The 25,127-nt window shown below is 31.4% G+C and overlaps 3 protein-coding genes and 1 non-coding gene across 4 annotated transcripts in view; 1 reads left to right on the plus strand and 3 right to left on the minus strand.

Moving 5' to 3' along the window:
* LOC113513327 (60S ribosomal protein L36) overlaps positions 1-9,982 on the minus strand; it is a 171,770-nt gene extending 161,788 nt beyond the window's left edge. The window contains exon 1 of the mRNA XM_052902496.1: positions 9,979-9,982. The gene's annotated coding sequence lies outside the window, so the exon portion shown is untranslated. The remainder of the gene's footprint in view (positions 1-9,978) is intronic.
* On the minus strand, positions 1-23,805 carry LOC113510776 (organic cation transporter protein-like). The gene is made up of 6 exons (XM_052902488.1): positions 23,353-23,805; positions 14,586-14,805; positions 8,652-8,907; positions 7,257-7,913; positions 3,819-4,000; positions 1-3,150 (listed from the first exon to the last, which is right to left on the minus strand). Exons 1-6 carry the CDS (start codon positions 23,514-23,516, stop codon positions 2,989-2,991), a joined length of 1,641 nt encoding a protein of 546 aa, XP_052758448.1. The 5' UTR covers positions 23,517-23,805; the 3' UTR covers positions 1-2,988.
* The window catches only part of LOC113510775 (protein CEPU-1-like), a 210,703-nt gene continuing 191,356 nt past the window's right edge, over positions 5,781-25,127 (plus strand). The window contains exon 1 of the mRNA XM_052902493.1: positions 5,781-5,869. The gene's annotated coding sequence lies outside the window, so the exon portion shown is untranslated. The remainder of the gene's footprint in view (positions 5,870-25,127) is intronic.
* On the minus strand, positions 16,284-16,476 carry LOC113510884 (U2 spliceosomal RNA). Its single transcript, XR_003402097.2, has one exon. It is a non-coding gene; the product is annotated as a U2 spliceosomal RNA (small nuclear RNA).

The raw sequence follows: 25,127 nt of genomic DNA on the forward strand, positions 1-25,127 counted from the left end.
TTCTAAAATCGATATCAAAATCATTTTAATAAAATTCATTCATGTTGCAAAAAAAAAAATACAACACACAGAGTAGTTGGCACAGTTATATACATAAAATGCGTTTTAATAGTTACATAATGAAAGACTGGTTATTTTATATAAAATTTTACACAAACTGTTACAACCAGAGGGAGACTTTGTACAAAAGTCGATTGCTTGGGTACCTCTGTCGCATTCGTGTTTCTACCGTGAAGCAGTTGTGTTTGCATGGCTGTGTTTCGGTTTGAAGGGTGGGATATGGCGTGAAGTTACAGGGTATAGAGGAATAACATCTGAGTCCTCAGGAATGGCAACGCATGGGGGGTATCATGGGCGAAACAGTATACTATGTTATGTCCATGGTACTATGTTATGTCTATACGCGGCGGCCACTTTCCATCAGGTGGGCCGTCAGCTTGTTTGCCATTCTAAGTTGTATAAAAAAAACCCTAGCATATTATTACCCAATTGCAGTATCACTTATTTAAATTCAAATTAGCAGTTTTATACCTATATAAACTAATAGAAACCCTAAATTCAGTTGTCGTAATTCGACAGGCAAAATTGCTGCCCAACTACGGACCTGGTTTCTGCCTGCCAATTTGGCCAGTAATTAGTACTAGTTGGGGTCAGTAAAATCCTGAAGAAAGGGTCTCGTGGATTGGAAGTAAAGTGAACTAGTAAATAAGTTAAAGTATAATAAAAAGTACTGTAAAAGAAAACAACTTAGTGTGTATGGCAAATTTTTTACGTAACATGAATAAAATTCTAACAAATATTATATGAAAGTGATTTGTATATTTGTATGGAAGCCTTTAAGTTTAATAGCGTTTGGCGAGTTAATAATTTGGCATACACGTAATATTTGGCAATGATAAGAACACAGCGTACTTATTATCTATCTTTAAAAATTAACACTATTTTAATTATATAAAAGAAAGGACATTAAAAGAATTTTTCGCCATCGCAAAGCATAATTTAGCAATAAATATATAATACAATAATTCTACAAGGCATTGGATACAAGTTCTTTTGACGAAAAAAGAAATATTGATATAAAAATGTAAAACATAACAACAGACTAAAAAAGGCATTGAAAATATAACACTTTTTTTGAGCATATTGAATCCATTTCTAATAAAACGACGTTTGTATTCAAACCATCGTAAATATTGTTATAAAATAAAAAAAAAAAATTGCTCATTATGGAAATTCATTAAGTATTACATTTTATTCTTCCCTTGTTGTATGAGAAGTGTTTATTTCTTTAATTAATTTTAGTATAATTTTAATTATACCTATTGTATGGAAGTGTAATACTTGGATTTTTTTATATGTACCAAACCAATGTACTCATAAAATACTTCTATTTATCCAAAGAGTAATTTGTAATTACCCTAAATAATATTATTCTAAAAAAAAACAATAAAAGAAATGTATTTTTACATTAAAATAAAGTATGGATATTTACTTTGGTAATTATTTCATTTCTGAAATTGCATATCCTTTTTGTTTTATTAAGTAAAAAATTTACCAGTTTCGTAGTTATGTATATCTTGTAATAAGACCAAATGATGAAATTAATCACTATTTAGAACAAATTCGGTAAGTTTGAGCGAATATGAACAAAATATAACTTAAAAATATTAATTAATATTAACAAAAAATATTACATCTACATACTTATGTAAAATAACATTTATAAAACATAACTTATCCAAATAACTATGTCTAAAAACAATTCTTACTTAATTAATAAAAATTGGAATGATCAAATTATATTAATATGGCCAGGTTTACTATAAAATATGGTTACTTTTAATTTACAAAAAAAAAAAAGACAGAAAAAATAGACAAATAGACTTCAGCACAGCTTGTAAAAGTAGATTTAGACATAATATACATGCATCACAAAATGTAATTAATTTTATTTTATTTTGATACATACTCTTGAAATACTGCCTTTAATCGATTACTGTGTATAAAATATAAGTAGATATAGAAAAGAGATGTACCGTTTTGAGTCAAATAATTGCACAATTTTTTTTTTGTTTTTCAAAAAAGGTGTACTAAGGTTTCTTCAGGGTTGGCAACATGTGTGTGACACCCCTAGTATTGCAGGCGTCCATTGGCTACAGTGACCGTTTACCATCAGACGGGCTGTATGCTTGTTTGCTACCTTCATGATATAGAAAAAACAGTATCTGAAATAAATAAGAAAAAATTAAGAATTATAGGAAAATTGAGAAAAAATATTTATAAAGTAGATATTTTGTGCTAAATGTGTTTTCGGTTATTTTTTACGATTTTCATTTCACATCATGTGTCGTGTTGTGTAAATAAAGTGTAAAATAAAAATCATACCTACAATTTTTATTTTTAAATTAATCTCAATAAATTGTACAATCCAGGTGTATGAATTTTAAAGCAAAATAACAAAATTATCAACTCTCCCTTCATCATCATTTCAGGCGTTAACTCTCCACTGCTGAAACAGGCCTCCTCTTGGGATGTTGCCAATAGATGTCACCCTTGGTAGACGGGTTGGCAACCGCAGTTAGGCTTTTTTTTATTTCTCGATTATTAAGTTCCCTTAGTCGCCTCTTACGACACTCACGGGAAAGGAAGTGGTGGCCCATTCTATGCCAGGATCTACACTTCTATTTTCACAAGTATGATAGTTATTTAGCACTTTTGTGAATTTAGCAGCATAGCACTTTAATAAATGCAAAAAAAAAATGACTACGATTATATTTTGCACTGAAAATTAAAGCAGATTGAAGGAAATTGTTTTTTTTCAAACGTATTTGCTACTAGATCTTTTTATATTACAGTATTTACTGGCATAATACATTTTAGAAACATCTTTAAAAATATATCACCCATAGTTTTGGAAATTCATTGACAAATTTTTGTACTGGAGAGTTTTTAAAATATAAGATCCATCCTATTTTATGGTTGGTTCTTCTAAGGATTCTTCAGTTCCTTTTTTCTTGATAATAGTTCTGCTTCCTCTATGGTGTCAGGTAAAGGTACGTTAATTGTCTCTGGTAGGGTGAACACTAAAATACTGGCCACTAATGAAATGCTCCCGAAGAATATCGATGGCAAGTTGTCATAGTACTGTGCCTATGGAAAAAAAAATTACTTTATTTATTACTTAATATTTTTTTTTGTGTCAACAATCTCTATCGTTAACAGAATAAGTATATCTATTCGAAAAAAAAAATACCTCAATTGTTATAATTGGTATAATTTTGTATTTATTTCTCTTCTTCTTTTTCTTATTTGTGTTCTTTGAAAATTGTGTCAAAAATATTTTTTTTTATATAACACAAATTGGCAAACAAGTTATATAAACAGATAAACAGATAACATGATGCAAAGTAGTATTCGTTGCCTACAGACATGAACAGCACCACGGACATAACAGAATACTCCGTGACGCTCATTGTAGTACTTAATCATTACCGTTCCTGAGAATAAGGGTACAATGACTTATCTACTATATTACATATCCTACTCTTTAAACCACATCAATCACAGCCATGTAAATTATCATCATCATATCAGCCATTAACTGTCCACTGCTGGACATTAGGGTTTGATGATGTTGTAACAGGGATGCTGCTGCCCATCCCTCGATCATTCTATGCTGAGACTACACGGCAATATAAAGAAGCTATGTAAATACAGCTGTTTTATAGCAGAAACCCGAGTAGGACATGTAGCAAATAATTTAAATGACAAGTTTTCTAATGCGAATAATTGTTTGCTTAATAACCAGCAAAATTTACCAGAAGCGGCGTCTGTGGCGCCAAAGCTGAACCAATTCTTCCCGTCGATGAGCAAATTGCTAATAATGACTGTCTCACACTGGTCGGGAACACCTCCGATACGTAAACGTAGACAGAACTGTACGACACCGTTATAGAAAACTTGCCCGCGAGGTACAGGATTAGCGACCACCATTTTTGATCTGCAAGAAAAAAACATTTATTAAAGCTATACGATCAGTTTATAAGTATAGCTTAAGATCCCGCTGTTGACTTCTGCAGGTATTGGAACTTGGTTTGAAAGCAAGACAGAGGAAAATGTACAATGCACCTGGGTTGCCTAATGACAAATGGCCGTCATTAACTTGGATTAATTATAGCATAATGAATTTTTGGCGATGAATTGTGCACAAAATTGTAAATATAATATAACCTAATAACCTTCTGTTATCCTGTATTGGAAAAGAATATATTTCCATTTAGTGTAAATCTTATTAAAAACTATAATAATTTACCAAAATTATCTAACCATAACCTTCAAGAAAAGAACATATTCCTTTTTAAAAGACCGGCAGTACACCTGCGATGCCTCTGGTGTTGTGGGTGATCATGGCTGGCGGTTCTCACTTACTTAGGTGATCCACATTCTCGTTTGCCTCCGTGTTATAAAAAAAAAAAAACTATTTTCACCTATTGCTATCTTATGTTGCAGCTAATAATAAGCAGATATAATTTGTTTTCTTTTTTGTGATCTCCATCGCGTTTCCAATGCTGTTTAATTCATCATATGCAATTTGTTACCTAAATTGATTATGCCGTTCTTAATTAAAAGCGATCGCGACCTATTGTCGTTAGACAATTCGAGTGCATTGTATTATAGTTTAGCTCATCTTTTAATTAAACAAAGGCTCATTAAAAAGCCTGTAAAAGTCAATGGCGAGATCTCAGACTATTAGAAAATAAACAACTTTAAATCTTGTTTAAGGCGATACTTTTCCACGTTTGCTAGAGACTTCTCAGCTATATAATTTGTTGACGTTAACTTATCAAGTATTTCCTTATTTGTTCAATGTCTCTAGATATCGGTCTAATATGGCAGAAATAGCATTAATGTTTATTTGTAATGTTATCCGTATATATTAGCTTCTTGTTCGTTTAAAAGAGGACGTACGGTTAGGCGACATATCTAATTGTTTCTAAGAAAAATCTTTGCTCTGTTTGTAAATATAAAGTTTAAAATACAAGTTTAATATATTGCCAGTGATAAATATACGGCATTGACATATGTTTTTGAGGTTCATATGAGGATTTTCTCAGTGAGCTGCTAAAAATGCGAAGCTCTGTGTTTGGAGCATTTGCATTGATTCGTTGAAAAATGCAGGTAGCTCAGGGTGCCAAGAAGAGTCTTACACTGTGGCAAAATATAGGGAAAACTCGTTTAGCAGGGTGACAGATAGGTAGAATATTCAAAAAAATTTGTTATTAAAATTTTATTTCCTTATTGTCAATATTAATATTATTTTAATTTGGATAAAGACCGTTAGACGTTAAGGACAGATCTTTTCTTAAAATTCTGAGACTCCATTTTCTTTGAAGTCGCAGAATTTTATTATTACGAATGAACAAATGGGTCTTATAGTAAGTGGTAACTATTTTAAATAGACAGAAATATACAACAACATCATGGTTGTTCCAGTAAACATTACACATAATATAACATCCTTCAGGCATTCCTAATTTTAGACTACGTGTATTGTCCCAAACGATGCTTCAATCGATCAATTTACCGCTTCTTAATCGAATGTCCACGCATCTCGCGGATATGAAGCGATTACATTATAATTAAGTTGGAGGGCAGTTAGTGAACTCGCCCTTGCAGTCGACTTGAGATCACGTATCGTCGCGAATTAAGACCACATAATCGTACAGTGAACTAGAAGATCTTCTTTATATCAAAGATTCAAATATTGTGAATATTTTAAAGATATTTGTGTAAACCTACCAAACAAGCATCTATAATAGATCCAATCAAGACAAGGTGAAAAGCGGTGTGGCGTATGAGATTCCTTCAAGTAAGTGCACGTACCTTCTTTAATATTGTAATCGCTTCATCTTCGTTATTAGAAAATAGGGACAAACGAAATTTCCGCCGCTTAACGGTGTCCGTACACTACGATATTACTTTTGTAATGGCAAAGGTATCTTATTTTGGAACTCCACTTTCAGATAAGAATAAGATAATGCCAGGCATTATAGTCTATGGCTATTAAAAAAATTTAACATCGAAATGAGATCGTGTCTTTATTTATAACAGATAAACGCATCCCAATATATCACCAATTCGCCATAGCGCTATAATCTTATAGATTAGCCAAGCCGGATTGAAACAGGACAAGTACCGCGAAATCGGCTTAACTTAAATATTCCATTAATTCAGTCTGTTGGACAAACAATGATCACTAAATAAACAGCGGTGTTGCTTTCTTCCAAACTCAATGTCTACAAGTCAGCGTAAATTGTTTTCGGATTATCAACTTGCCTTTTGTTGACGTCAAATTATGTTTGGATGTGAGATTAGATGAGATGGCTTTTGTTATAAGACTTAAAGCCTGGTTCCTTTGATTTGATTCCAAGAGTTTGTTTGTTTGTTTGCTTAAAAGTATTTATTTTATATTATATACACAGAAACTAGAAATATACATAAGAGAGATACTGAGAAGTTAGGCGGATTTATACGGATCAGAAATGCCGTTCAGTGAATCTTGAGAGTATTTGAAAGAGGCTTGAATAAAATTACAGGTATGTAAATTTTAACTGTTTAGGGAAATGATAACATGACTTTACGGTTCTATAAACGAACGATAGGAATAAAGATTTTGCTTGAAAAAAATAAACAGTGACTTCATTATAAAATTAAAACAAATAAAATGTACCGATTTAAAATATTTATATCTCATACATCTATTTGGATCACCGACATCCGCCGTGTAGGTCCCTGTATAGAATAGATCACCCCTTATATTCATGTTAGCAGTGTTCCTCTAAAAACATCAAACTGTAGTTGCTAATCTACCTGCCAAGCGTAGAAACTAATGGCAAAACTACCTTTATGGGGGAGGCTATGTTAAGCAGCGAACAGTTAAATGCCGATACAACATCTGTTAGAATGGATAATGTCGCCTTAGACAATAGGGCGTTTTTTATAATACTGATAAGAAGAGGATCTATAGGTACTGCTGTTAGTTTGTTATAATATATATTTTCAAAGTGGCACATGATCAAAATGTACAGGATAAGATCCTGTATCTTTTGTTCTACAATCTTTAGTATTTAGCATAATAGATTTCATAAGAATAAATCTTTTTTCTACTACTGTACTGTATTTTAATTATCTTTATTTTTGCTTTTAATTAAAGAAATTAATAGATTACTTTATATAAGATTGTCTATGTAACTTACCTTTAGGCAAAAATGATAAACTGATGCAAAGGCAAGCGCTGAGCACATAAGTTAATATCAATGTTTTTTTTCTTCCATATCTATCTAACACTAATAGGCATACAAAATTTGCTGGTATCTCAACAAAAGCTACCAGCATGAAGTTAACGTATTTGTTACCAGCTAGCGACACTGAATTAATTGAAAGTCCATAATAAACAAACGTGCACGTTATCCACAGAAACGAACACACAGCAAGTCTTTTCCTTATAATACTCGATTTAATCACTTGCGTCAAAATTGATGATTGCACATCTTTCTTATTAGTATGACTTAAACTTTCTTTTTCATTATCGTGATACGCTGGAATCTTCTCAAGCTCATATATTGGTGCTAGAAGTTCTTCAGATAATACCACTTTGTTCATTTTAGCTGCTTTATTCAGAATTTCAACGGCTTTCTCATTTTTGCCTTTGCTGAGTAACCATCGGACGCTTTCGTTCAGAATCCAGAGGTATGAGAAAATTAGTAGAGCTGGTGTGTAAATGACTTGAAGTAAATGTCGCCAGTTCTGTAACCACCAGGCCAGAGCAGCTAAGGTTATAAGGCCAAAAACATAAACTATATTTATCAGTGTATTTCCAAATACTCTGCCTTTAGGGCCGACCAGTTCCATAGCTAAAACAACATGAAACATATAAAATATAAGACTTTATTCACGAGATTATTATTAGTGATCGAATAAAGGTAAAACATATTTCCTGATAAAATAATGGCCAAATCGGTCAGACTATATGTATGATAAAATATATGAAAGTGTTTTCAATTATAAAGTTAATAAGGTAATTGTATTTTTTATACTTAAACTATACATTGAAGTGGAAATGTTTGAATTGAATCCATACAACTAGATTAAAGTTTAATATTGCATTATTTTATTTTTATGATTAATATTTCAAATGCCTGACTGGTTTCGCTTTATGAATTCTTAAAGGTCTCAAATATCTTAAGGCAAATCCGGTCAAGTAAGTATATAAAGATAATGTCATATTACAAGTTTTACCAGAGAGACAGCGAAACTTTATACAATAGTTGTCCGCATTAGTATCATTGACATCAAAATATAATTCATAACATATTTTTACCCCCTAGAATTATGTATGTTTGTAGGGCGATCAGATAAATGGCAAATTATTATTCCTTAATCTTCAGGAATGAAAATGCTCGCGTTAATATAGACGACGGATATTATTTTGCATAAGGTGAGTTGTTAACTTGTTTGCCATTCAAGGTTACGTAAAAAATATATTACAAATTATTATTAAGGATCAATTAAAAATTTGGCACAATCTAAAGAACTTGTTGCAACGAGTCAATGATCTGTTGCTTCCAAAGCAAGTTTTGATATCAACTTACCTAATACAAAGGCAGTACTATACGCGCCAGCTCCTAAAGCTGGTTCTAGAAATTCAAACACCAAAAGCATCTCGTAGTTCGATGAAAATGATCTGAATAGTCCCATGAGGCCATTAAAAAGTGATGCTACGGCTAACGCCAACTTTCTACCATATCGATCTGATACTATACCGGTTAGAGGCAAAGAGACAAATAGTGCAACATTGTGAATCGTGCCTACTAACGCCCTTTTCCAATTTTGACAACCTAAGTTAAACTGTAACAAAAAAAAAATACAATAAGATCCATGTAGATTAAATTTTTAATATTAATAAACATGCAAATAAGCAGTTTGCAGAGAGATACTGATAAAATACGATTGTAAATAATTATGATTTATAATGATGTGTTTTCCGTTTTATCTACGAGTAGTTAAGTTATAACCAACGTATTATCTGATATTAATTATTAAATACTTTTTTTTATTGATATTGAATAATAATGTGGACTCTCTTTGTACTCGATATTATTAAAATATTTACAAGAAAAATTCTCCTTTCGCATGGTTTTTTCATTGTATCTGAGAAAGTAATATTTTTAGCTTTCATCAATAAGGACGAATTCCAAATTCTAACAAATATCAACAATCTTCAGTATACATTATTAAAATGATAATGACAAGGTCAACTATTTTATGAACAATATTTGATGTTATTAAATATTTATAGGGTATTATATTTGTTTATAATACGATAAAAATGCAAAATATAGTAAAAGTATATAAGTGTAGTAAATATAAATAGAAAAGTTCATTAGCTGTTATTTAGAGGCAATGTCATTAGATATTCCACTTATATATTTCAGGTTAGTTTAATTGTTAGAGACTCCAAAAAACTTAAATATTAAAATGTATTTATTTGAATATGGTTGCATGTGTCTAGAAGACGAATGACAGAAATGAAATAAGATTAAGTGTGATGAGTGAAAGAGACACAAGATATCAATGTGATTGGTCGACGAGTGAAAGGACGATAATGACGTTGCGACTAGATTTTGTTAGAGGTATCTCAGAGCAAATAATATGCTCTGAGATACCTCTTTCTATCTTTTCCTTTAAATATCTTTTAATTTTATATCAATCATATTTATTTGACTTCCAAGTATATAATATAGAGATATTTATTAATCTCTTTATTAAATCTGCCTAGTTAGTTTTATTACATTTTATTCTTTATTTCTGTCTTGTGTTAAGTAAATACGTAATAGAATATACAACAAAATGAATTGTAAACGTCGATCTTTGTTTCTCAGTTGCAAGGTCATATTATAATTATTTTGCTATGGTTACTTTACGGATATTATCCTCATTTTGAATTCTATCACGCAGCGAAACTGCGAACACTGCCCTTTCTATAGCTCGCTGAGCAACTAGAAACTTCTTCATACGACTAAATGTGTAAGACTATGTTTCGATTCCGTGACTCATTGCTGGCATTTGAGATCGTAATAGTATTGTTTAAGTGTTTGTAGTTTTTCTTAATAGCCTCTAACTCTTTTATAGTAATCAGGCTTTTATTTACTTAGAATTGTATATAGTATTAAACGCTTTATCTTAGAGGACCTAATTTCGAAATATATAGTGTCGAGGCAGTTGACAAAGATTTCATCATTATGATGTCTTATCTTTGTGTACTTAAGTGGCATTGAAATTATCTCCTTGTTATCTGTTTTACAACTGCTGTTTGTAATAGTTTTACTAATAATTCTAAGGGGAATTGATCTATAATGTTGATATTTTAAGTAATTTCGGGTTCATAGATATTTATTTGATGTTTCGGATACAATTTTAAATTTTATCTAGTATAAAATAAAAAATTGTATCCGAAACATAAAATAAAATCGTAAAAGTTTTATTTTACTAATATATTTATTTTTTATTTCACAACAAAACTTTGTACAAGTGGCAAAATTAATACCATGATTCTCTACCGTATATATATATATATATATATATATATATATATATATATATATATATATATATATATATATAGGTAGAGCTTAATATATATATATATATATATATATATATGATCGAAATTTTTTTTTCTCTATCGAAAGGTATTATTTAATTAAAATAATTCAAGCAAGTTGGTAGCACTTTAGTTAAGTCGCAAAATTGCCATCTACAAAAGTCTCTTTGAATTACGCTTTACAATTTTTGGTCGCCATCTATTTTTTACAAAGATATTAACAACTTTATTGATTCAGACTTTTACTATATTTTGTTAATAATTCGTCTTTAGTTTCGTTTCGTTTGTAAAATTGACAAAAAATTTGCTTTTTTGTAAAATTAACAAAAAAGCAAAAATTGTAAATTTTACATAATAGCAAGTTTTTTGTAAAATTTACTAAATATCGCTTTATGTACTTTGCTTTTCCAGCGGCCATACTAATAATTTATTTAGTATACGTATACATTTAATATTCTTAATATATTAATTATAACTTTAACTCTTTAAATTTAAATTTAAAAACAAATTACAAAGGCTATTTATGACATGTGAAATTCGTTACAAGCAATAATAATGTAATCAACAATTTTGTCTTTGCATTTATCTTAGTGTGAATCATCCTGAAATTACTCGTATCTTTACCCTTTATTTGAAACTTATTTTGTAGTTTGATATTTGTATTTCTTTTTGTCTTCTAGACATTCTCATTGCAATTCAGTCATATCAATTCTCACATCATAAACAATCATTATCTTTTTTCATACAATTCTTGATAGGGGTATTGAAGGGGGAGGTTTATTTTTTGATGGGTGAAAATGGAATGGTAAACCCGCCTGCGCTAATGGGATACGCTGGCGGAGCACCAGTGAAGGGTGATAGATGAGAATGAAAACAGGTCAGTTAGCCCATCATGATGAATTCATCAGGAATTAACCATGATAGTTTCCAGGGAGAACCGCGAGGAGGTCGACCTGGTTGGGTATATTGCTAGCAATGGGATTCTCAGTCTCCATTACTAACAATCCCTTTCCCCCTGAATGGGGGGTTAACCACAATTGGTCAGAAATGTTATCAAAAATCAGTTGTAAATTATTGCAACATCAATTTCTTATTCAGCGTTGTCACATGCACACATTTATATTACACGCACACACTACAAGTAGTGTAACCGATTTTTTGTTTTGTCTACGTGAATGCATTTACAGTCTAGTCAAGTACCTGATGTTGTACTAGGTCTATGTTTCTGATTAGATTACGCTATACCACTAGTACAGTGTTATTTGTAGGTATACAAACTTAAATCTTTTTATAATACTATGACGATATTGCACTATCAGGAATTTCACGCGCACGTTGCTGATTCTTAAGAAACCTTATTACGTTCTTTTTGAAGAACCCCATGCTGTAGTTTCTAGGTAAAACCTCTGCGGGAAGATCATTCCGAAATCTAAGTGTTCGCAGGAGGAATCTCCTCTGAAACCGCACTGTGCGTGACCATTTTGGTTCTAAGGATGGATTTCCTGCTGATGGCGAGCGGTGCGATAGTAAAAGGCGATAGTTATAGCTAGTGTGCATATAGTATTACATTATCTGTGGTAATAAATTATAAGTACCCAAATTAAAAGTATCCGTAACCGGCGAGCATGTATGAAAAGATTGATGAATGTGGAAGAAGCGAAAGAGGTTTGTTTGAATCGAAGCATTTGGCGTTCCATTGTTTCTGCCTACCCTAATGGGAGACAGGCATGACAGATATGTATGTATGTATAAATTATGATATTTCTTTTTAAAAATAATAGGGTTTGATTTCGTATCATCCCATAATAATTTTAAATTTATGTCGCTGTTTTATTTACAAATCATAATATTAAATTATTGTATCTTCTTTAATTGTATTCATATTTCTTTTTTGGTTTCCATAAATTGAATTAAATAAAGTTGAAGTCTGTTGAAAAGATAAAATTGACATATTATAGTGATAGGTGTATATATGGGTACGTGATGCTGGCTACGTCATGTAGCGTGGTTTGCAGACGAAAATATCGCGTGATACAGTTTATCGGTAGGGTTGCTAACCTTTTTAAAACAAATAAATAGATTATAGAAAAAAAGTAAATAAAAAACGAAAGAAATATTGTATTGAAACATTCTATTGTATTTTTTATGTATGCACATCATAATCCTTATCAGTTTAGTACATATTTACTTGTGTTTTTATTTACAATTAACAATATTTTCTCGCATCGGTCTTGCTAATTTCGTACGGATTTCGCGACTGAAGTAGGTTTCTGTGTAATTAACAATAATTATTTTGTGTTGTGATTGATCTCAATTGTCTTATACTAATGGATTTACATATAGTAAACGTACAAAGTTTACTACTTACGGTTACAAAGTACATCTTTATAAAGTCTTCTATTTCTTGAGTGGTTGGCAACCCTACTTATCGGTCAATCACCTGCTTGTACAGAATTCCGCTTATCGGCCAATCACTTATGTCTCGTGCCTTATTGAATTAGCTATTATCAACACATGAAAACATATCATTTTTAATGTTTTATTATAAATTTTTTATATTTATCGTTCGCGTGTTTCACGAGGCACAATGTACTTACGATAAAACTCAAGAAAATAGTTTTAATAATAGGTTTTTTTTTTTTTATTTAATCGAGTCAACAAATCGTAATTTAAAGTAATACTGTGATATGAAAGTAATTACTGTAGTATTTTTTTTTGCGTATTAAGCGATTATGTGGCTAGTACAATTATTTATCGATTACTGAAAAGATTTTTTTACAGATGAAGATAGGATGGAGTATTCATCTATGTTGATGATATTCAATGGCGTTGTATCGGTGGACGATTGATCCAACTTCATCATCAGCGGTTCAAAATAACCATGATACTTTCCAGAGAGACCACGTAAATGTTAATCTCACAAGGCATCTTGACATTTGAACAAGACAATGTTTGTCAGATTAATTAGTTTATAATAATTAAGGATTTTAATAAAAATAACAAGCATCATATAATCACACTCATCTCCTGATCCTCAATCTAAGGTACCTTTTGATAAAGCAGATATCAATTAATTTCATTTGTACAGCACTCGTGCGATTTAGTTGCCCGCTAATTTTGTTTTCTCATTGGGTTCGTTGGAAGAGATCTTTTTCAGAGATAAGTCCACACTTGCTCACAATATTTATAACTGTCTTATCTATGTAAATTATAAGTGCAATAAAGTATATATACTTGTACATATTGTTATATGGTTCTAGTATAGAATGGACTACCCTTTCCTTTCCCGTGAGTGTCGCAAGAGGTGATTAAGAGAACTTAATGATCACGGGTTGGGCAGAAGCATCCCTGTTAAAAGTATAACTACGGTTACCAGGGGGGAAAGGGATTGTTAGTAATGGAGACTGAGAATCCCATTGCTAGCAATATACCCAACCAGGTCGACCTTCTCACGGTTCTCCCTGTAAAACTATCATGGTTAATTCCTGATGAATTCATCATGACGGGCTAACTGACCTGTTTTCATTCTCATCTATCAACCTTCACTGGTGCTCCGCCAGCGTATCCCGTTATCGCAGGTGGGGTTACCATACCATTTTCACCTATAAAAAAAAACCTGCGGTTGCTAACCCGCTAAGCATGGCAATTACTGACAAAGCCCCTCTTATGGAGGACGCTTAAGTCTAATAATGGACAGATGATGTCTGATATGGTGATGATATGTATATATAATATTTGTTTCGATGCAAGTCGGCACAGGTTATCGTTCTCCAAATGAGGTAAAAATGTATTTCCGAGTGTTTGAGGAACATACGAACAAAATTAATACGTATGCGTTAAAAAATTAAAAGTTTGAAAAATAAGGGACATCCTAATATATATATCGGTGTGACCATAAATTATAATAGGTTCGTCTACTTACATCTTTCACGACCGAATCTTCGTCGCTATAAATGTACGAAGAGCACTCTTCTGTTTTCGAGGCATCGAATACACTGTCCGTACACGTCGCGTTACTCCACGTTACATTGTCACGTAATGGGTATCTTTCGCACTTCGAATATTCATCCTTCACTTTCGGTATGGCGTACGCAAGCCATGATGTATCATTTCCTTTATTTTCACATTCGTTGATTTGACATCTGAAACAAGAAATAGTGGGATTAATCAAAGAGTCGCGTCGCGATAATCATACTTCAATGGTAACAAAGTTAATTTTTTTATAATATTGACTGATGGAAAGTGGTAACTGTCGCCTATAACACCCTGCTATTCTGCATTCCTGAGACTCAGAATATATAATTAACTATTCTGCAGATGTAATCCGTATTTTGTAAAGCAAATAAGTCGCTTTTATATGTATATATACATGATATGATGATGGCAACCATGGTTGCCATTCCTGACGACTCAGGTGTTATTCCTCTGTACCCTATAAATTCACTGCCATATCCCACCTTTCAAACCGAAACTCAACCATGCAAACAACTGCTTTACGGTAGAAACACGAATGGGACAGAGGTGCTCAAGCAAAAGACTTCTGTACAAAGTCTCCCTCTGGTATTTGAAAATTATAGCCATATATGTCTAGTAAAGTGCCGTGTGGTCCCAGTATAGAATGGGCCACCCCTTCCTTTCCTGTGGGTGTCGTAAGAGGTGATTAAGAGAATTTAATGATCGCGGGATGGCCAGCAGCGTCCTTCTCAATATATCCTCAAAACCTAACTGCGGTTGCTTACCCGCCTGCCAAACGTGGCAATTACTGGTAAAAGTTAATGGCTGATATGATCACAATGATTATAGTATTAGTTAGTTAATATTCTATCAGTTAATATTAGAGAGAGAGTGCTCGTAAATATAAAGAAAGGATAAAACTCTAATTTCATTGGAGCATTTAAAAAATGCCAAATATTACAATAGTTAGTAAAGAAAAATAGTAATATTATTGATATAATTGGTACGTAATATAATTAATACCAGTCGCTTGATGACTGCCCATGATTGATCGCCCGGGGTCAGACCGGGTGTTCCTGATAGCAGGGTGCAAGTGATAAGCGGGCCGTGGTAAATAACAACTGTACCTTTACTTGATTGGTATAATAAAGTTTGAGTATAACAGTTAATCTATATTTAGTTTAGTCTATATTTAAATGTCAGGCCACTGAATTATTGTATAAATTTTTATGTACATTAACTATTTTCAAGTTTTTTGTCTCGTAAAAAAATGGAGGCTTTGATCGTCGATGGAACTAGTAAAAAACCATTTGTACATTCTATAATGTATGAAACATCAAATGCCTGTCCGGCTTCGCCATTCTTTTATTTAACTTTTATAACATTTTTCAATTGATTGCACAGACCAAAGTAACAAAAAAAAAGCAAATAAACAAACTTTGAAAATTGTAACAAAATTAGAAAAAATAACAAGTCACAATTTTGAATGTAATTGCAAAAAAGAATAAATATTCTAAAATTGGTGTAGGTGGAATCGGTGATTGATGTAAACGAGGAATGCAGTGACAAAATATAAATTAAAATTTCTATAAGTCTGAAAGACACGCTTAATAACATGTTTAAAAAGAATGATTTGCAAGAATAAGTTAAATATGTAGTATAAAATATTATGTGGGCCAATCCCGGCGGCATTGCAATGCCGGGCCGACTCGTGACGGGACTGGAGCGAGCCCCGAACATCCTGTCGGTTTACAAAAATCAGTTTAATATACTGGTCCCTCAGTGAGGGAACTTTCAGATATTAAGCTGATAAGAAAAGATACTACACTTTGATCTTAGCCAAAAGGCCGAGAAGCGATACCCAGGTAACGCAAACGCAAAGGGGTCATCAAATTGAAGAAAATCTTAATATCGCGTTGTAGAAACTTACTGATACTGTTACTAATTCCTTTCCAAGAATAAAGACTGTTCAAAGATTCATTTAACAAATGCACTTAACGTAGCTTAGCCAGAAAAGGGAATAACAGTAAATGGTGAAATAATAAATAAGCCGGCGGTCATTGCACCCGTTATCTAGCTATAACATAAACACTATAAAACTTACGGGCAACATAATTACGAAAAAATCTAGACTAGTATAAAAGCTAGTCTTAGATTTTCGAAGTAAAAATAAAAACAATGAAATAGATCATTTTAAAATAGCATATTTATTTGATTTTAAGTTTGACGCGACGGCGAAAACGCTTTCAATTTATTTATTGGGTAATAAACACAAAAATTCTAAAAATTATTTAGTATAAAATATGAATGTAAATAAAAAATATTAGGTAATCTTATAACATAGTCCTATAGCATCAATATCGAAGAAGGAATAAGCGTTAAAGATAAATTTGGAAACAAAATATAAAGTTTCATTATTTTAATTGAATCCCCACTTAAAATCGATGTGTTTTCTTTCAATATTCACATCAAGGGAGAAATTACAATAGCACTCTGCGCTCTTTCAAACTGTCCCTTTTATTGAAGTTTATTTATTTTGTCAGCCATCAATACCAATAACCAAACAATCAATCAAAAATGTTTTATTTACACTCGTTTACAAGCACTTATGTCATTAGAATCGTTTATATTGGCTTTACTCGTGGCCTAGTGATTGTTAGTTAGAAGGGAAAATAGAGGGCAAAAGAGGAAGGGGTAGATCGAGAAATAACTACATGGGACAGATAAAAGAAACACTAGGTGTCATGTTGTATAGAGAGGTCACGGATATGGTCTGGGATAGAGCTGGCTGGAAGAGAATGTTTAAATTAGTTGCACTGACAAGAGGAAACTCTTAAATGAAAACACTGGAACCTTTTATAATAAATAATAAGCTTTTACCTGCGACTTTGTTCGCGTGACTGGGATATTTTTATTGACTTGTCCCTTTCCTTTATGCTACATTCTCAATTTGAAAGAAAGCAACAAAACAGTTCAACAGCTAAAATAAATTTGTAATAAGTTATAATTTTTACGAATAAGGGCGTTGGTCTTTCTCTTTACTTCATATATTTAGCATTACTATTATATTATTGTTTATTATAAAGAAATAAATCTGCTTCTTCTTATGAATTGGCCCATAACAATCTGCTAATAAAGCCTGAATGGTACTGAAGTGGTTTGTAATTAAGTATCTAGGTGCTAAATCGTAATAATGAAGAAAATATACTAGATTAAGATAATAGCTTATTGTACACGTATATTTATTGATCAGAACATAAAAAAAATATGCAACTTAGAATGACAAATAAGCTGACGGTCCATCTGATGGAAAGTGGTAACCGTAGCCTCTAGACATGATATATATATATATGATATTTAAAAACAGAATTTTATACTGTATTTTTTTTTTTTACTTATAATACAGCTTCTAAACTAAAATACCTAAGTATGACTTAAATTTATCAGTCACGTTCTATGATTGGTAGTGGCAGTTGTGACCTTAACATTCAATGGTAAATATTATTTATATTGGCTCTACTATTTAGATACGTGAATTGATTATGTTAAATTAAATAATAAATAAATAATTTAAGATAAGATAGTGGTATGCAAAATAAAATTAAGAACTAACTACGCTTGCCAACTCCTCTGCCAAACGTGGCAACTACTGGCAAAATTCTCATGGGGGAGATTAATGTATTGTAGTGGACAATTATCGGCTGATAGTCATGTTTTTTGACGAGAATTCAACCTTACAGCCTTTAACAAACATGATTGCAAAGAGGCAGTTTCATATGATTTCCTTGCGCGCTAATATCACAGTCTAAAAGGCTGTGAAATAGATTAATCGATGATTAAAATTATTATTAGTAGGTGGACGACCTTGGTCATATGGCAGAACATACTGCCTCGCCTACAATCGTCGTCTAATACAAACATTTATATCTGTCTGTATTAGTCCGGGTGTTTTATTATTATAATGTAGGTGTTCCTTAAATAAATTGTACACATTTTTGTATGTCTATCAGACCGAGGAATAACTAACTACATGGGACAGATAAAAGAAACACTAGGTGTCATGTCGTATAGGGAGGTAAAGGATATGGCCTGGGATAGAGCTGGCCGGAGGAAGATGCATGAATTAGTTGCACCGACATGAGGAAACTCTTAAATGAAAAGAAGATCAGTTGTCTAATTCTTATGGTACAAGCTCTATTAAATTTGAAACTGGATGGTATGTATGGATGACTATTGTTCAGAGGTTAGATCATAACATTTATTATTTAGATTTGGATGAATCATCAACAGTCAGAAACGTCTTTAGAATAGTTAGTAACGTAGTTATACTCTATACGTGGTTATACGCTACATGTGGTTAGTTTTTTATTTGATAGGTGAGAATGGAATGGTAACCCCGCCTGCGCTATCGGTATACGCTCGCGGGGCACTAGTGAGGAATGATAGGTGAGAATGAAAGCAGGTCAGTTAGCCCATCGTGACGAATTCCACAAGAATTAATCACGACGGTTTCCAGGAGGAACCGCTTGGACGTCGGCCTGATAGGGTGTAATACTGGCAATGGGTCCGTTAGACCCCATTACTAATAACATATTCCTTTCCTCCATATGTGGTTAGTTACGTACATTGAATATTCAACACACAATTGTATCATTATATCATTTGTTTATTGTCTCCTGCCGTACATAGGCTTTCCCCATAAGGGAGGGTTTGCCAATAGTGGCCACGCGTGGCAGGCGGGTTGCCAACCGCAGTTTGACTTTAGTGATGTTTTTAGAGGGACGCTGCTGCCATCCTTCGACCAATAAGTTCCCTTAGTCGCCTCTTACGACATCCATGGGAAAGGAAGAGGTGGCCCATTCTATGGCAGGACCACAAGGCAATAATATTGATAATTACAGTCCATTAATTATTATTTACAGTGACGGGTTTTTATTAATAAAATTCTATTAATATTATAACTGCTAAAGTTTGTAACGATGGATGGTTGAATGGATGTTTGTTACTCTTTCGCGCAAAAACTACTGAACGGATTTAAATGAAATTCGGTACATGGATAGACAAATTCCAACTTGGTATATAGCATAATTTATACACTGATTTACGGGGTAAAGATACCGCGGGATACAGATAGTCATAATTAAACGCTATTTCAAAAAAAAGTAATTAACCTGTATTTGCCTGAGGCGTTTGTAGGATGACAACTTATCTAGTAATTCTATCTCTAATTTATTTATTAACTTGGGTTAGTAATCTTAATGCAACAGTAATTACAAGTATATGTGATTCAATTAAGTATACTTTTCGAATGTGTTTTTTATTATTTTCACATATACTTGTATAAACAAATACGTACGCCAATGCTGCGTACATTGTTTTATTTAACTTAGAATAGTATTTATGTTTGTACTTATTTTAACTTTGTCACATGTTTGCAACAAAATTATTTAAAACTAAACCTACTTCAAAACTTTATAAATATATTGAAGGCTTAAGGATCAAAAATTCGTTTTTATTATTCTCAAGAATAAATATTTACTTATTGTAACAATTATGATTAGATGCATACTTAACTTAGTGATATTCTTTTTATAAAAATTAACTGGGGTAGATAAAAATAAGAAACTCGGTTGAATAAACGAAACGCTTATAAAATTTATCTAAAAAATTATCATTCTATTAGTATTCGCCTAAATAATTTAATTCGAATAATTTAAAAATATAATGTCGTCCCGCAAAGTTTTCTTATTCGAATATTCGTCATTACGATCCCAGATGTTCATTGTCTGATTTCTCACGTTATAAAACAATATTGTTGTCTGGCATTTATGTAAGTCATTGTAATGACATTATATTAATGTACTTAGGGTGAAACAGAAAGATTCCAAAGAAATAACTTTAATAGGCAGTTATGAAGCTGAACGATTTCCTTTCGTATTTGAATCAATATTGAATAGTAATGAAAATATCTAATTTTTATGAATTGAAGTAATATTTTTTTTATACCATTGAGGTGGCAAACAAGCATACGGCCCACCTGATGGTAAGCGGTTACTGTAGCCTATGAACGCCTGCAACACCAGAGGCATTACGCGCGCGTTGCCGACCCTGAAGAAACCTCTTTACCCCCCTTTTGAAGAATCCATGCTGTAGTCTCTTGGGAAAACCTCGGCATTCTAAAGTATTTCTAATATTATAAAGTTAAGTAATATTAAAAACAATACAAACGATTAAAAAAAAATCTTTCATTTATAGAAAGCTGCATAATCAGAGAGTAATATTCTTATTATTTTCCAAAATTTTATCTACTCATGCGAAGCTGGGCGAGATCATAAGTAATCTAATGGATATACTCAAAAAATACTTAAGTACTATTTTATTATGGATAACAAATGTTGTATTTTATTTACAAATATTTAAAGATTGTATTCCACAAAAAAAAAAAAAAACTTCAGTTATGACAAAACCAGTTATTTAGATCTAAAAATCAAAGTACTGAATCGATTTTAATACAATTTCTATGGTACTAATCTGTGACAAAGTGTATCATTTTAGATGGAAGAAGAATTTTTCGAATCGCTTTAAAACTGATGGACTAATGAGGTAACAAAAATATAAAAATACAACCGAATTAAGTATTTCTTACTTTTTGAAGTCGCTTAAAAATTGATATCCATACAATAATTGCAACCTATATAAAGCTAAGGTGGGTCGTTAGTATTATATATATAATTAGTAAGATTGTATATAATATTCCCTCCGTGTGTAGTACGCGCGGTAATCAATATTAAGTTAAATGAATTTTTAGATACACTCAAGTGAAATTTAGAATTTTTACATAAATATTTTATTTGGTTTCAGTAGTTTCACTATTTGATAATAGATGGCGTTTTTTATATAAAAAAAAGGCCAACCATGAAATGTTTTTCGAAATTTCGGAACCAAATGAAACACAAATTTGATGTTAAAATTACATAATACATGGCATTTGGAAATATTAAAAATGTTTAAATATTGTTCCTTTAGACTTTTATGATAGGATGTATGACGAACGAAATGTTAAACTCCATTTATTGGTCTGATTTGGGTATAAACAAAAACACGAAATTGAGTCCGAAATTTCGGAATTTCATTTCATGGTAGACCCGCAGAATATCCAGCCACTAACTTATAGGAGCGAAGTAAATGATATAACAAGCTTAAACAACGTTATCTATTAAATTTGATTCAGTTATAAAATTAGTCACAGCAATTGTTAATAGGCTAACAGTGAGGAAAACGACAGTTAGGAATTTCCTGCCTTTGCTTGCTCGATGTCTGATGATAAAGGTCATGAATACGAATTGACCATGAAGACAATTGTAAATTATGTAAATGAGAATACTTCACCCGAATACAAAACAATGAAATCACTACGTAATCTTTACTAATCCTTACTAATATTGTAAAAGTGACAGCGAGTTTGTTTGTTTGTTAACTTGGACGAAGTCGCGGGTAAAAGCTAGTTATATATATATAAATAAAAATTTTATTCAGTTTGTTGGTGAGCACATTATTTGAGTAGGATTTACCTATTTGATTGTTTTTTTCACATACCTAATATATATATATATATATATATATATATATATATATATTATAATTAAGTATATTTAAATAAAATAAATAAATAAATATTAATCTTGCTAATATTATAAATGTAAATTTTTGAAAGTTGTTTAAATGCTTAGACGTGTGTAGGTGTGTTTGTTACTCCTACTACAGATATATTATATCCTAACCTAACACATAAAATAATTTATATACTGATTCACGCGGACAAAACTAGAGGAGACAGCTAGTATGTCATAATTGTAGGCACTGTGTAGAATTGTGTCTAAAAATCTTTTACTGCTATAAGTATTAATATAATATTTCTCATCGAAATTGGAGAGAATGGGGTTTCACGGGAATAACAATAGGTAAGAGCTAAAAATAAATAGAAAAGAGCCTTATGGAAAATTTTCCACTCTTAGCAATATAACATGCCAGTCTCTTCCAAGACAAGCACTTACAAAACAGATACAGTTGTTTTATTTACAATAATAATAATAATAGTATTTTCTAGTTCTGTTTAGAACACCGTCTCTCTATCTTTTATGCAACTAAGAATGCAACCAAGCATGTTACAACTTCCGATTACATGGTAGATCTAATCGAAAGTTGTAACTATTACCTACAGTAGTTCTAGTAATGTGAACGTCAATGACGCCTTTGACACAGTTTATGTGTTGCCAATATTGTGCGCTGAAACCTTTACATACTAACTCCGTATGTTATAATCTCACTGTCCTCGTTGCACGATATGGATTAAATACTTGTGCTAAAAAAATAAAGGCCTATTACAAAAAAAAATATATATATACAAATAATTACATCCACGGGTAAAGGAAAAAGTAACAAAAAGCACTGGGTAAAATGTTGACCCTTGTGGCACTCTTATTACAAGAACTACGCATGCGCTCTTTAAAATTTAGTGGCGTGATTAGACCTCGATTTTATAACCTTGAAATGCACCAAAAGTGTTATAATTTTGCTATCTGTGATTACTATAATTCAATTGATATTATATAATTAAGTACGTAGATAATTACGAATGTTGTATTTGTATTAGTAGTCCAATATAACCTCTTACACAATAAACACACGTATTTACACATTTCATAAAATAGTATGTTCATTAAATTAATACTCACCTGTAACTTATATCGGGTGCTTCAAAGACATAAACAGATCCATATATTCCAGCCAAAAATACCGGGAATAAAAGAAAAGCATAATTCACTAAATTGTATCTTCCGAATGATCCCAATTCCGTCAAGATTGCATCTAAACCGATAACTGAATATTGTTTAACCATTATGAGTGAAACTTGATGAAAAATCAGCCTTTAAATGAACACCTTTTTTTCTTTTAATTGTTTACTAACATGTTTCGTTTTATTATTTACGTATTAGCAGTTTTTTTTGGCATTTATCTTAACGCCGTGTAGTATACAACGTGTCGATGACTTTTGTAAAAACAACACGCATGCGCGGTTAAAATGGGCGCGAAATTTATTTGCGCTAATTTATTTTTAAAATCCAACTCGGCAACGTTGAATTTACAAACGTCTGGGTTGCAACTGTGTGAGAACGAAAATAAATAATAGAAACCGGCTAATATCAGTGAAGTTTACAGATAACTGGCCGACTTCCATGGCTAAAAGAGACGGAAATAGTTAATTCAATGTAACGAAAAGAAATAGAAATAGTGGTGTGACTCTTTGGAATTTTGGTGGAGCTATAATATATGATTATTGTCCTGTTTATGATAATAAGAATTAAGTGTTTATGAAAAGTAAATAAGAATCTTTTAAATATTTTTTAATATATTTTAAAATTTACTGAATACGTAGAGTCAAATTTCATTGTTGTACTATAAACACCTAGTTACGTACGTATAAAAGTATAAAATAATTCCAAATTTAAATAAAAAAAAATTACAAGAGAAACAGAAACTAGTTTTTTATGTATTTAGATTGCATATTTTTTTTATGAGTGATAGCGCAATGAAATAGCAATATAATTTATTGACCCAAATATTAGTATAAAGATTAATTTAAAATAATTTAATATTAGAATGTATGACATGTTAATTGTATTAAGATTATAAAGTAACCGATTCATTATGAACATTAAAAAACAAACTGTAACATTATATTATGCAACTATGTTTCTGGAAAATAAATTATTATTATTATTAATGATACTCCTTTATTACTCAAAATTCAAATTTGTTAAATTAATTGATCTTTAAATGATTTTTACATCGCATTTCACTATTTAGCTATAAAATGTTTCTCGCTGTCACTTATTGTATGATTTTTTTATACGTGTGGAAATTTAAAGGATTGTCTATTTTATAATTTGGTTAGGTCGCAATTAATTTCATTTGTCAGTCTTCATTCATTCATCACCATCTAGATCATTCGGCTCAGAACAAAACAAAATTTAATTATGTTAATCCATTTTGCTTTACCAAGCGTTGATACATTATTGTACAGTTACACCTGTTTATACACAACTGTATTTCAATAGAGTTCAATATACCATCAACATCATTAGAACTGCCATTTCTTAAGTATATAGGATAATAAAATAGGCTTAAAATATTTCAGTTTATTCATAACACACTTTCAATATTAATAGGTAATGAAATAGTACATATACTAAGTAGTTTAGAATTAATCGAGTCATAATAGTATTGCAGGCAAAAAATTATACCTATATATCTTCTTAAGTCAAATAATCTCAATGAACTCAATAAAATCGTTTATGTATTGCCATAAAACATAATGAATAAATTTAAAAAAAGTAGGTCTAGAATCCACTTTTTAAATCATCCCGTAATTATTAGGTTTGGATCGTTTTTTTAAAAGAAACACCAGCTACGATTATAATCTTACTAATATTAATAATATTTATTGTTG

The sequence above is a fragment of the Galleria mellonella genome, unplaced genomic scaffold, assembly GCF_026898425.1.
Source record: "Galleria mellonella isolate WM207_F2 unplaced genomic scaffold, CSIRO_AGI_GalMel_v1 utg905, whole genome shotgun sequence".
Lineage (NCBI taxonomy): Eukaryota > Metazoa > Arthropoda > Insecta > Lepidoptera > Pyralidae > Galleria > Galleria mellonella.